The 12,403-nt window shown below is 58.8% G+C and overlaps 2 protein-coding genes across 10 annotated transcripts; one reads left to right on the forward strand and one right to left on the reverse strand.

Annotated features, from left to right (window-relative positions):
• ATXN7L3 (ataxin 7 like 3) lies at positions 1-7,813 on the forward strand. 6 transcript variants are annotated; one of them, XM_021066884.1, is made up of 13 exons: positions 1-64; positions 1,429-1,539; positions 1,838-1,970; positions 2,177-2,348; positions 2,542-2,639; positions 2,827-2,849; positions 3,154-3,220; positions 3,381-3,466; positions 3,777-3,845; positions 4,091-4,134; positions 4,393-4,464; positions 4,560-4,717; positions 4,829-7,813. In XM_021066884.1, exons 2-13 carry the CDS (start codon positions 1,489-1,491, stop codon positions 4,975-4,977), a joined length of 1,122 nt encoding a protein of 373 aa, XP_020922543.1. In that variant the 5' UTR covers positions 1-64; positions 1,429-1,488; the 3' UTR covers positions 4,978-7,813. The 6 variants fall into 6 exon arrangements, with proteins under 6 accessions (XP_020922543.1, XP_020922544.1, XP_013836371.1 ...); XM_021066885.1 differs by having other exon boundaries at positions 3,175-3,220; positions 3,438-3,466; XM_013980917.2 differs by lacking the exon at positions 1-64 and adding an exon at positions 732-1,007.
• Positions 7,318-11,902, reverse strand: TMUB2 (transmembrane and ubiquitin like domain containing 2). Of its 4 annotated transcripts, none has more exons than XM_021066887.1 (3): positions 11,760-11,902; positions 9,013-9,579; positions 7,318-8,782 (listed from the first exon to the last, which is right to left on the reverse strand). In XM_021066887.1, the coding sequence occupies exons 2-3, from the start codon at positions 9,552-9,554 to the stop codon at positions 8,416-8,418; spliced, it is 909 nt and encodes a 302-aa protein (XP_020922546.1). In that variant the 5' UTR covers positions 9,555-9,579; positions 11,760-11,902; the 3' UTR covers positions 7,318-8,415. The 4 variants fall into 4 exon arrangements, with proteins under 4 accessions (XP_020922546.1, XP_020922547.1, XP_020922548.1 ...); XM_021066888.1 differs by having other exon boundaries at positions 11,243-11,819; XM_021066889.1 differs by lacking the exon at positions 11,760-11,902 and adding an exon at positions 11,706-11,723.

A 12,403-nucleotide genomic window follows, 5' to 3' on the forward strand; every position in this document is an offset into this window, starting at 1 on the left:
CCGCCGCCGCCGGAGGACGCGGCCCTGAGAGGCCGCCGGGCCCCGGCGCGGCCCCCCGGGCGGGGTGAGTACGGGACGGAGACGGGGACGGGGGAGGGGCCTGCGGGGGGCGGGGGGCGGGGCCCGAGGCGGGGCTTGGGCCCCTCCCCCCAGGTCTGGGTCAGCGCCCCTTCCCCTCCCCCCGGGCCGACGCGGAAACGCCCGGCTTCCCCCGGCTTCCCGGCCCGGCCGGGGCCCCCCGCGCTCCCCCTGTCTGGGTCCCCCCTGGGCGGGGCAGGGCCGGCCGGGGAGGGGGCGCGGGGCCTTTGTTAGGGAGCCAGGCCCCAGCCCCCGGGACAATAGAGACACCCTCCCGGACTCTTCTCCCCGGCCGGCCGGGGCTGTCGGCGGGCGGGGAGGGAGAGGGGCCGGGACGCGTCCCACTCTGCCCACTCTCTAGGGGTCGGTCTGTCCCGGACCGGCGCCGGCCTCCGGCGACTCGGCTCTCCTCTCCTCTCCTCCCCCCAGTCGGTATGATGCAGCAGCAGTGCCGCAGGGACGGGGGAAGAGCCGAGGCCCGGCCTCCTACCCTCCCCAGTGCCCCTGGCTCATTTGTCAGTCCCCACCCCACTCTAGGCCGGCAGCTCCTTAAACTCGTACCCACCGTTCAGAGGGGCCCCGGACTGTGGGCGCTGTTTCAGAATCCTTTGGTGGGGATTGCTGGACTTTGGGGCTCTTGGAGAGACTTCCGGGCTGGTCCTGAGGGAGGGAGGGTAGTTATCTAAAAGAAGACCAGGTAAGGGGAGTGCCCACTCTCGGCATGCCATCCCACCGGACTCTGCCTCCTCTTGCTCGGGGCGGCTGGAGATGCCCCTCAGCTCTAGGTTTCTGTGGGCTCTGCTCCCCTCCTGTAGTGGCAGGCTTATTTCAAGGGAAGACGGAGTGGGGTGAAGGTTGTAGGGTCCTAGGGCCATTCTTACTTCTGGTAGCAGTACCCCCCCAAGTGGACATCCTGGCTGAAAGCAGAGGTGACTCTGAGGAGAGCCTTGGGAAGGGGGGGGAGTGTATTTAGGAGTCTGTGCAGTTCTTTGCCACACCCTGTGGGTTTGCTTTGAGGCCTTAGAGTTCCTTTTCCTCCCCCTGCTGCATTGCACCATGGGTATTGAAAAGGGGTTTGAGTTTGGGGGACCTGGGGTGAACTGCTGCCTCCTGTAGACCCAGACTGTGATTGACAGTAGAGTCCAGGGCCTGAGTTCCGGCCTGGGAAGGACTAGGCCACCTTTGGCTTTCAGGCCCCAGAGGACCATCCAGACTTAGGGAGCCTTGGCCTTAGGGAGAGGTGGATCTTGATGCCACCGTTAAGCTCTGGGCAGTGAGGTACGGAGGGGAGGTGGCAGACCTCAGAGGTGCCCTGGACTCACAACAACACCCCCACCCCCATGTGTGCAGCCGTGTTGCCGCCCGCTGTGCTATGAGCAGTCAGAGCGCCGTCTCCACAAGAGTTTACAAATGAAAATGGAGGAAATGTCTTTGTCTGGCCTGGATAACAGCAAACTAGAGGTGAGGGCTCCCCCACGTGTGCCTCTAGTTCTTTCTCTTGATGTCTCTACGTCGCTATATCTGGCATCCACACCGGAGAGGAATTTGGGTAGTCAGCCTTGTTCCTTAAAGGGAATAGCCAGCTGAAAAGGCCCAAGGATCCGGAAGAAGAAAGAACTCGAAGTCAGGCTGGGGAAAATGGCAAAGAAAGCATTATTTTTGGCCAGGGCGAACTGGCAGGCGCTTTGGTTGGTGAGAGTTGCTCTCAGTCCGGGGGGCTGCGACTCTCGTGACCCTGGATGTTCTGCCCCGGGCCCAGGCCATCGCTCAGGAGATATACGCGGACCTGGTCGAGGATTCTTGTTTGGGATTCTGCTTTGAGGTACACCGAGCTGTCAAGTGCGGCTACTTCTTCCTGGACGACACGGACCCTGATAGCATGAAGGATTTTGGTGAGCTTCAGGGTTGAAGGCGCGCAGTCTCGCCCTGCCCTGGGAGGGCTCCAAGGGTCCTTCTCCAGCAGCCACACCAGGTGTAGAGTCTGGAGCTCCTGTGAGCTTAGGCAAGGGGTTTGAAGAGGCCATGGGGCCACGGGGGTGGGGAACGAGAGGTGAGGGTCCCCTGCCCACCCTGACCGCCACGCCTCTCCTGTCCCCAGAGATCGTGGACCAGCCGGGCTTGGACATCTTTGGACAGGTTTTCAATCAGTGGAAGAGCAAAGAGTGTGTTTGCCCCAATTGCAACCGCAGCATTGCCGCCTCTCGCTTTGCTCCCCATCTGGAGAAGTGCCTGGGAATGGGTCGGAACAGCAGCCGAATCGCCAACCGCCGGTGAGGGCTTCTCCCCCTGCTAGAACCGGAGCGGCTCTTCTTCCGCAGCCCGTCCCATGGTGTGGTCCCCCGGGGGCATTTGTGGGGCACGGAGAGTGGGTCGTGCTTGACCCCGGGTGATCCACTCTGCCCGTGAAGTGGGAGGTCAAGAGAGGTGGCAGCCTTGACCCCTTCTCTTCCTTACCCTTGGCAGGATCGCCAATAGCAACAACATGAACAAGTCTGAGAGTGACCAAGAGGATAACGATGACATCAATGACAACGACTGGTCCTATGGCTCAGAGAAGAAAGGTGTTTGGGGATCTGGGGAAACTTGAGGGGACATTGGGGCGAGGTGGGCACGCAGGAGTTGGGTATGTGACAGTCACAAGTTGTCATCTTGAATGGGGGAGGAGAGTGTAGCTTTGTGCTTTCCTTTAGGTGCCCTTAGATTGGGAACTTAAAGTGACCCTGCCCTTTATCCTTTTGTCCTACACAGCCAAGAAGAGAAAGTCGGACAAGGTGAGAGCCGGGGCAAGCTCGAGGGAGGTTTGGGCCAAGGACAGATACCCTCCCCTTTGGGCAGGGAGTCCTCGGGTGTCTTGACTCAAGTCTGAGGTCGCTGGGTGCCTCTCTGGGTTCTGGGATGAGGGTGTCTGGTGGGCAGGAGGGCAGCAGAGGCCTTGGGGAAGGTGGAGGGGGGGCATGTGGGTAGACGGGCCTCTTACTGGTGGGGAAGAGTAGGAATTTGAGGATGTTTCTTTGTCAAATCTTTTTTCCTTCCCTGGGTTCTCGGCTCCCCCTTATCGTTACCCTTTCCCCAAAGCTATGGTATCTCCCATTCCAGAACCCCAATTCCCCTCGAAGATCCAAGTCTTTAAAACACAAAAATGGTGAGTGGGGCTGGAACAGCGGGAGTGATTCTAGCTGTGTCTTCTGGGACTCGTGGCCGGAGGGCGGAGGTGGGGACACGGGGTTGGGGGGTGGGCAGGGGTATCGAGGGAGGGCCTGTGATCCTTCTGTCACCCCCACTTCCTTTCTGGTTATTTTCAGGGTTCTCTGTCTGTACCTCTGCATCAAACACCCTTCCCCTTCTTTTTTCTTCTTCAGGGGAACTTAGCAATTCGGATCCTTTTAAGGTGAGTAGGGGCTGCCCCTGAGGTTTCCTCTCATTTTCCTTGCTGCGGGTTGGATGGGCTTTGCCCATGTGGGGATCAGAACACTGGCGGCCAGGAGCTCTGGACAGGGTGCTTAGCTCTTGTGTATTTGTGTTCTCTGTGGGCCCCAGCCCCTTACCCAATGCCCGCGGGGTGAAAGGCATCACGGGGAGACCGCCAGGCAGGCTTCAGGCCTCACTGGGGGCGGGGAGGGGTGCTGATTCCCCACTCCCACCTCTGCCCCCGCCCTTGGCTGCCCCATCTCTAACCTGTACCTCTGGTTCTCACCCAGTATAACAACTCAACTGGGATCAGCTACGAGACCCTGGGGCCGGAGGAGCTGCGTAGCCTGCTCACCACGGTGAGGGCCCGAGTCAGTCACAAACGGTGGTTGAGGCTCTGGGAGAGGCTGGTGGCAGCAGAGAGGGCTGGGCGGTTCTGTCTCTAGAACTAGGTTTCCTGGCCAGTGGCGGTCTGGGACCCTCTGCCGTGGACACCCTGGGGCCCCCTCTGCTCGTGCAGTCCGGCACTTGTACAGAAGAGAATGTCTAGTGTCTGGAGGAGGCTTCCCTCCGCTCCTCCTTTCAGCTTCTGTTCCTCTTGCAGCAATGCGGGGTGATTTCTGAACACACCAAGAAGATGTGCACAAGGTGAGCTCAGAACCTCTCAAGGGGCCAGGAGGCCCTTCTGCACACTCACCCTGGGCCCGGGCTGGGAGTGCCCCCCGACCCCGGAACTGAGCAGTGGGACTCTGCCCTCCCCTGTCCTCTGCCGGTCAGGCCTTAGGCCACCACCTGGGGGCTCTTGTTCATCCCCTCCCCGTGTCCTCAGCAGAGACGGGAGGGGCCTCTCTGGGGTCCTCTGACCCTTCCTGGCTCATCCGGGGCTGATCATTTGCTCCCTACCAGGTCCCTGCGCTGCCCCCAGCACACAGATGAGCAGCGGCGAGCCGTGCGGATTTATTTCCTTGGCCCCTCAGCGTAAGTGACCCTCGAGGAAGGGCGGTGGTTGTGGAAGAAGGCGAGGAGGATGGCTGGGATCCCTAAAGCCCTCCTCCGGCCTCTCCTCTTCCCAGTGCCCTTCCAGAGGTCGAGAGTTCCCTGGATAATGACAGCTTTGACATGACTGACAGCCAAGCCCTGATCAGCCGGCTTCAGTGGGACGGCTCCTCTGATCTCTCACCCTCCGATTCAGGCTCCTCCAAGACGAGCGAGAATCAGGGATGGGGTCTAGGTAGGTGATGCAGCCGGGCCCCGGGGCCTGTCTGCTCGGAGCGAGGGAGTGGGGGCACCTTGCGTTCCCCTGCCCCAGCCCTCTCCATCCCTCGTGCCTCTTTCTTTTCAGGTACCAACAGCTCTGAGTCACGGAAAACCAAGAAAAAGAAATCCCATCTGAGCCTGGTAGGGACTGCCTCCAGCCTGGGCTCCAACAAGAAGAAAAAGCCAAAGCCGCCGGCACCCCCGACGCCCAGCATCTATGATGACATCAACTGACTCGGGTGCAAGGGATAGCCTTTGGCTGAGCAGAGCCCGCTCTCCCGACCCCCACCCAGGTGGCACAGCCTGGCAAACGGACGGCTGCTGGGGGTTTGGGCTTGGGAAGCTTGGTAGGCCAGGCAGGTGGAGGATCCAATTCTGCACCCCTGGGGGGTGTCAGGGTCCTCTGCGGTGGAGCACGACCCCTCGGCATGTAGGACTCAGACCTGGACATGTTATGCCTTGGACATAAGTCTGGTGGGGAGGCGGTTTTCCTATTTATTCTGTGAGTTACTGGATGTCCAGCTAGGCCAGGGGCCTGACCTGGGCACTGTGCCAGGGCACTGCCGCCCCCCCACCCCAGGAACTGGACTAAGCCCTGCCGAGGAGCATCGTGGCTGCCCGGGAGGCTGTGGGTTGGAAGCCGAGCCTGGAGGGGGCCTCCCCCAGCTGCCCTCAGCAATGTGAATGGGTCCGGTGCTTGGAGCCGAGGGGCAGGGCTGGGCGTGTCCTGTCTGTGCAGAATCCTATCAAACGCCCCCATCCAGGGGTGGGCAGGCACAGCGCGCTGTCTGCTGAGGTGGGCGTCCAGAACTGCCGCCGCCTTCCCTGCCCCTCACAGGGGCAGCCCTTTCCCCTCAGTCCCCAGGGGCCTCCTTGGCAGCAGGAGCTGTCCTTTCGTTGTTGGGTGCCAGGAAAGGGCCTCCAGCCTCTACAGCTTCAAGGAACGGGCAAGGGGAGGGTAGGAAGAGGGAGCTGTGTGTCAAAAAGACTCCCCCCTGCCTCTCCTCCCTGACCCCAGGGCTGGCGAGGAGTGGGGCCCCAAGGTGAGAGGGAACGGTGCTGCTTTATTTGAAATGTTTTCTTACCTCATTCCCTGCCCCAGGAAGGGGCCCAGCCTCACCCTCCTGGGGTGGCCCCCTGTTCCTCCCGCCTCCCCTGCCCCACTGCCCTGCCGGGGCAGCCCAAGTTCCCAGCTGCTGCTTGCCACCCCCTCTTTCACCTTGACCAGCTTCAGTTCCTCTCTCGATGCTCCTGCCTCCGAAGCCTGCCCTGTTTCCCCTTCCGTAGCCGCTTTTAAGTTATTTATTCTGTACTTGTGGTTTGGGGCTCTGAGGAAAATCCTGATCTTTTTACCTCTTCCCCCCTTGCTAGGAGGAGGGTGGGAAGAGGGGGTGGTCTCTGGGCTGTCAGCGGAGGGGGAGGGGTGCCGTGCCTGGGCAGTGCCCCTACGTGGGCCTGCCCTGCCCGCGTGCCCGCCTGCCTGGTCTACATCCTGAAGAGATGTATGGGCCCCCTCCACGTGGGCACCATCGCTCCCGGGAGCCCAGCTGGAGGACTGCGGTCCGGGCTGGGAGCAGAGCTGACGGACGCAGGGATGGAGTTGACCCTGAGCCATGTTCTCTGGCACTTGCTGGATGTGTCCCCTGCCCTCCTCCCAGGAGGAGCCACCCCACATTTGGGTAGCTAGTACCCAGGACTGGTTGGACTGATTTGGGTTAGGGACCCTAGAGGGTTAAGGGAACAGCAGAGATGGGGCTTGGAACCCCGTCTGGAACCCCAATCTCCCCCTGGGGTGGTTCTGATTGTGGCTGACGCATGGTTACAAATTGGTTTTTAACCCAAGAATTGTGATTATTTTTTAAAAAGCCAAACGCATTTTGGCAGGAGTTAGAATCAACCCCGGGGCCTGGGCTCCTCTGTTCTCGGCCCTCCACAGCCTTCTCCCTCCGAGGGGAAGCCAGAGGGAAAGGAGGATCCCAGCCGGCCTCCAGCCCGCTCCCGAACCAAGCCTGGGGAGCAGGTTGAAGGTGAAGGGAGGAAGGCCGCGGGCCCCGCTCCCTTCTGAGAGGCAGCTGCAGCTCAGGCCCCCAAATACCCTTTTCCCCTCTGGCCTCTCCCTTTCCCCCTTCTGGTTGGAGGAGGGAGAAGTGGGAAGTAGTTTGGGAACTGGTTTGTCCACATCCACTTCCCCATTGTTCCTTGGCCCGCCCTCAGGGCAGAGCCCCCTGCCCAGGCTGGGTAAGAGATGGGCTTGGTCCAGCAGGGACCCTGAGGGAGCAAACCCCCTTCCTTCCGGGGAGCGCGTGCCCCCCCCTACCATGTAGTTGAACAGGGGCTAGGAGCTCCCCACTCCCTTCCTTCTAACAGCAGGCTGTGTGGGTTTCAATTCCCACCCTTCCCACCCCGGCTAGGTGTCGTCCACCTTGTATCCTATCATGTGTCTGAGTGTGTGTGGGGGGGTTCTGTACTAATTTCCATGGCCGGTGGCTTTTCCTTCCATGCATCACTCCCCCCCGCATGCCCAGGGGCCACCCGCCTGGCATTACCGCATGCTGGGGTCATTGGGGGAGGGGGGTGGGGCTCACGCTGTCCTGTGGTCTTGAAATTTTTATTTTTGCATATGTAATCCATCCTGTACAGGTAGCTAACTTTGTAAACGCTGTGTATTCCCCCTGCCCCCATGGCTGCTGGTGTAAATAAACTGCATCTCCTGTTGGTAGCCTGGCCTACCCACCCTCATTCCCACGTCACTGGGGCAGAGCAAAGCCATTCTCTCAATGTCACAGGAGACTCCACAGCCACAAAATGGAACTTTATTCAGTCACAGATACTGACCATCCAAGAGCCCCAGAGACAAGGGCCTGGGGCCCAGTGCTCCGTACCCGGAGCTCGTCCTTGGAGCTGGGCAGGGTAGGACGCTGGCTGAGGGCCAGAGCTGCCTCTTGCTTACAGCCTTAGGCCTAGGGGAGCAGCAGCTGTGGCCCGGCCTCTCCCAGTGCCGGGGGCTTGGCTTTGTGCCCCAATCCCCTTCCTGACTGAGCTCTATAAAGGACTATTAAAAAAAAAAAAATAAGCAAAGTGCTGTGAAAAAAAGGGAGAACACTGGCAACTGTCCAGAACACAGAACACCCTATTCCGGCTACGGGCTGGAGGGAGAAGGCAGGGGCGGCCAGGTGCCCAGAGGGAAAGCTGACACACACTTCGCTCCTGTGTGTCAAGATGGATATGCCGCTAAGGAACCGAAAGAGCCTCGGGGCTCCCTACACAAGTATGCTGGGGCCATGCTGAGCTGCCCTGGCAGGCAGCCCGGGGTGCTGAGGAGCAGACATGCAGGATAACGGGAAGAGCCAGGGCCGCAGCTGGGAGGGAGTCCTCAGAGCCCAGGCTCCCCACTGAGCAGGGCCACCGGCTCGGCTCTGAACTCCAGGACCTTGAAAGTGAAGGAAGATGACATTCTCATTTCTACCTGAGTTGTGCTTGCACAGAGGGGACGTCCGTACCCTCGTGGACGTGAAGGGGAGGCCCCCACACCTGCCTCTCGTGTCCTGTGGACGAAGACCCACCGCATCCTTCCCACCCTTCCCTCCCAGGCCCTTGGGCCCAGCCCTGGCCAGGAAAGGGGGGAGGCCATAAAGGAGGAAGACCAGGCCTTGCGTCTTCTCCCCACGGTCCTTATCGTCCGTACATCCCAAATACTAGGAAGCTGAAGAAGACAGTGACCCCCACCAGGGAGACAGTGGCAGGTGCTGTGAAGAACTGGCGGTAATTGATGCGGAAGTACCAGACCACACCCAGCAGCACCACGAACACAGGCACCATGAGGCTGCCCACACTGACGCCCAGGCCCGGTGGCTCAGTGGCCGAGGAGGGGGCCAGGGCGGCGGCGGGGCCTGGAGCAGCTGACCCCGGGGGCGAGCGGTGGCAGTGAATCACACAGTTGTCCGTGATGTTCAGGGAACGCAGCGTGCGGCCCGGGTCCTGCAGCAGGCGGCCCTGGTAGATGAGCTTCATCTGGCTCTCTTGTCCAGGGAAGTATTTACTGCAAGGACGAGAGAGGCAGAAGGAGAGACAGGGCGAGCAATGAGACAAGACCGAAAAGCCCGGACCAGCGAAGCAGGGTGAGGGGGTTTCTAAGCACGGGTTTCTAAGAAAGTGCGGGGCAGGACCTGATGCATCCCTGCTGTCCCCACTCTATCCTGGCCTCCTCCGAGGCGACCAAGGGCTGGGGGCTTGGGGTTTGAGCAGCCTCCCACTTCCCAGCCCACTTACCTCTTCAGAGCACCCACAGTATCCTCTGGCCTGGCCACAGCCAGCTCCTCGGTGTCATTGAGGAATTTGAGCCGCACATTGATGAGGCTGGGGCCGGAAGGGAGGCAGCTGCTCTCCTCGGATCGCAGGGGCGCCTCTGGCCTGCCGTTCTCTGGGCCTGCGTGTCTTTTGGGCAGGCCTTGGATGTCAAGCAGATGCTCGAGGCTGGGTTCAACACCACCCCCAGCTCCAGGCTCCCCTGTGGAGTCTCCCCCACCTTCGCCAGCCTCTTCAGCCTTCTCATCACTACCCTCTGATGGATGGGGGAGTTCGGTTGGCTCGGGGGTGCCTTGGCCTGCCACCAGATGGTCCACATGCCCCAGGTGGAGGACGGATGTGTCGCCAGCTGACACAATAGTGCCCAGGAGCTGGTTGCTACCGCTGTCTGCTACATAGGTAGAAAGCCAAGCTAGGACCAAGGCTAGAATCAGCACCACCACACCTGCCACCACAGTCACCTCATTACCCACTCCCTCAATAAGGGTGACATCAGAGAGCTCCATGGCCTGGTTGCTGACTGGGTCCACACTGCAGGAACAAAAGGGGATAGGGTCAGCAGGGCCTGAGGGCTTGCAACCAGGTTTCCTGTTTGTTTAGGTTCTGCCTGACCCAGCCCTGACAGAAAATGGAGTTCACTGTCCTGCAGAGAGGGGCACAAACCTTCCTAACTCCGGACCCCAACCCAAGGCTACAGACTTAGCCTTTGCCTCCACTGTGAAAGGCTGACTTTCAGACTCCACACCCTTCCTGTCTCACATTCCAACCCCCCAATGAGCATGGGTCATCAAGGAAAGCTTACAGTTTCATTGTTGCTGCTACTGCTACTGTTTGTTGCTTTTTGACAGGTAGGGAAGACACTGGCTTCTTTGAGACCTAAGTTTCTCTAGGATTTCTACCACTCGGTAAAACAACGACGACACCTCCCTGGCAAAAGGCCTCCAAGGCAGCTTCAGAGAGACTAAAGAAGCCTGGAATATTTTACTTGGGGGTCCTTTTGGGAGGCACAGCACGGCCACTCTGGCCAGGTTATCTCATTTGAACCCAATCTCATTCATGGTCATGGATTTAGGTCCAGCTGTTAAGAGCCGAAGAAAATTAATCTATCATCAAAAGCAAAGCCAGGAGTTCCCACTCTGGCACAAGAGGATCGGCAGTGTCTCTGCGGTGCCAGGATGTAGGTTCGATCCCTGGGCCGACTGGGCCGGAACAGTGGTTAAGGATCCGGTGTTGCCATAGCTGCGGCGTAGGTGGCAACTGTGGCTGGGATCTGAGCCCTGGCTCGGGAACTCCTCCATATGCCTTGGGGCAACCAAAAAAGAAAAAAAAGCAAAGTGAGACCACCTCAAAGGGACAACTCTGTAGGGGCCATCACTAGACCCTATGCAGCAGACACTGTGTCTGCCTCCTCTTGAAATTCTCCTGGCAGTGAAGCAGGACACACACACAGAAACACCACCCTCCTGGGTTACCACAGGCTCACAACTACAAAACCGCTACCTGCGTGGAACTAATTTGGACAAGATTCCAAATGGCTCTCACAATCCATTTTGCAATCTTTCTTCTTGTAAGGTGGCCTCCTCCCTTGGCAGTGTCTTAGAAAGGCAGTAAGGATCTCTATTGCTCCTTGGAGTCCCTACTCTTTCCCTTTGAGATCTGCTGCTTTCATAGCTGTCCCTGGGCAAATCCCATCTAATGACTGTCGTTACCAGCCTGTTCTCACAGCATCTATAAAACTTCATTATACTTATCTACCTGTCCATCTCTCTACCAGACTCCTGGAAGACAAGGATCACATGTATTTTTCTGTGTCTCATAGAGCCCAACATAATCCCATAGCAGTTGCTCAAAGAATATCTGTGGAATATATCAACATCTGAATAATTTCCAATAGTACATGGGCCTTGGAGTCAGAAAACAAATAAACAAACCCAAACTACAAACCCCGTCTTGCCTCTTACTAGCTCTGTAACCTTAAATTCCTCGGGGCCTCAGCGTTCTCATCGGTAAAATGGGATTAAAAATAGTACCTACCTCATAAGGTCGTTTTGAAGATGAGGAGAGATCATCGAAGCAAAATACTTAGCACAGTGCCCAGCACATTGCAATTGTTCAGTAACAAATAGTAGCAATCATTTATCACTCTCACAACTAACCCCTGATGGTAAGGTTAATATCATTAACCCTGACTTACAGAAAAGAAAACTGCGGCGAATAGAGGCAAACACGACTGGCACAGGCACAGGGAACTTTTGTGGGAGGGGCCGGGCAAGACCCCAGGTCTCCCTCGGCGGAGGCCTTTGCTCTCTCCTCAATCTGTGAGCGACCCTTGATGGCGCGGTGAGGAAGGGTCCCCGATCCTGCCTATCTGAAGCGAAGGCTCCGCGTTTGGGCGGTCCTATTCCCGCGACGCTGGGGAGGGGTCCGTAGGTCCAGCCGAGCCGAAAGGCTGTCTATTCCCCGCCACAGTTCCCAGACCCAGTTCTTCCGGCCCAAGAGGGGTAAGGGAGGGTGAGGGGGTCACAAACCATCCACACCCCTCAAACTTCGGGGCGGGGCCGGGGAACTGGGGGCGGGGCTTGAGTACGCGGGGGAACATGGGAAATTAAAGGGGGACTGGACCGGTACCGCACCTGGATAAGGAAGGAGGTCCTCACCTGAAACGGCCAAACTAAGTGTTTTGACTTCGTCAAGACGGCCCATGGACTCACCTTTCTTTAGGGAATCGGGGAGGGGGCTGACTAGCCCCAATTCTGTTCAGGGTCCAGTCTCTTCCGGCTTCTCCCGGAAGCTGTTAGAACCAGAGACAGGAAGTTCCGCCTCTGCGCCTTGCACTGATGACGAAAAGCTACGTAAAGCGGGCTGACGTAAACGTATTCTTTAAATAAAAGGGACAGGTTTCTCGGCGGAAGGAGGGGCGGAGTCGTTGTTGGCGGGATCCTGGCCCTCCCGGGGCCGAGCCACGCCTGGTGGGCGGGGCCTAAAGAGCTAGGGGTGAGGAGTGGGCCCTGGAGGGAATTAGGGGAGGTGCTTGGGTAAGGGGCGTGGCTCCGCGTCTGGACGTCAAAGCTGGATGGCACCTCTGGGCAATCTAGAGCTACCCTTTCCTCTTTCGCAGCTTTCTCTATCCGGTCTTGCTCCCAACTTCCCAGACTGATTGGACTTATTACTGTCCAACAACGCGCACTGAGCTCTGGGTTAGCGGAATCAGCAGGCACTGGTCTTTCTGAGCGCCACGAGTTCAAATCAGGGCTCAGTCGGGAGCCAGGCGAGGAGACGATTTAGTAACCAACCATTCGGTGTTTCGAGATTGCGGCTCCAGATAGTGTGGCACCTTGGTAAATAAGGTGAGAAA

This window comes from Sus scrofa, chromosome 12 (genome assembly GCF_000003025.6).
Source record: "Sus scrofa isolate TJ Tabasco breed Duroc chromosome 12, Sscrofa11.1, whole genome shotgun sequence".
NCBI lineage: Eukaryota > Metazoa > Chordata > Mammalia > Artiodactyla > Suidae > Sus > Sus scrofa.

What these genes read in the sequence shown, in the direction of transcription:
- ATXN7L3 (XM_021066884.1), top strand. Translation starts at nt 1,489, where the DNA reads ATGAAAATGGAGGAAATGTCTTTGTCTGGCCTGGATAACAGCAAACTA. An exon ending in AGCCGAATCGCCAACCGCCG is followed by an intron (nt 2,349 to 2,541) that starts GTGAGGGCTTCT and finishes TACCCTTGGCAG; the next exon opens with GATCGCCAATAGCAACAACA. An exon ending in AGAAGAGAAAGTCGGACAAG is followed by an intron (nt 2,850 to 3,153) that starts GTGAGAGCCGGG and finishes CTTTCCCCAAAG; the next exon opens with CTATGGTATCTCCCATTCCA.
- TMUB2 (XM_021066886.1), bottom strand. Translation starts at nt 11,117, where the DNA reads ATGATCTCTCCTCATCTTCAAAACGACCTTATGAG. An exon ending in CTTCAAAACGACCTTATGAG is followed by an intron (nt 9,580 to 11,082) that starts GTAGGTACTATT and finishes TTGTTCCTGCAG; the next exon opens with TGTGGACCCAGTCAGCAACC. An exon ending in ACTGTGGGTGCTCTGAAGAG is followed by an intron (nt 8,783 to 9,012) that starts GTAAGTGGGCTG and finishes TCGTCCTTGCAG; the next exon opens with TAAATACTTCCCTGGACAAG.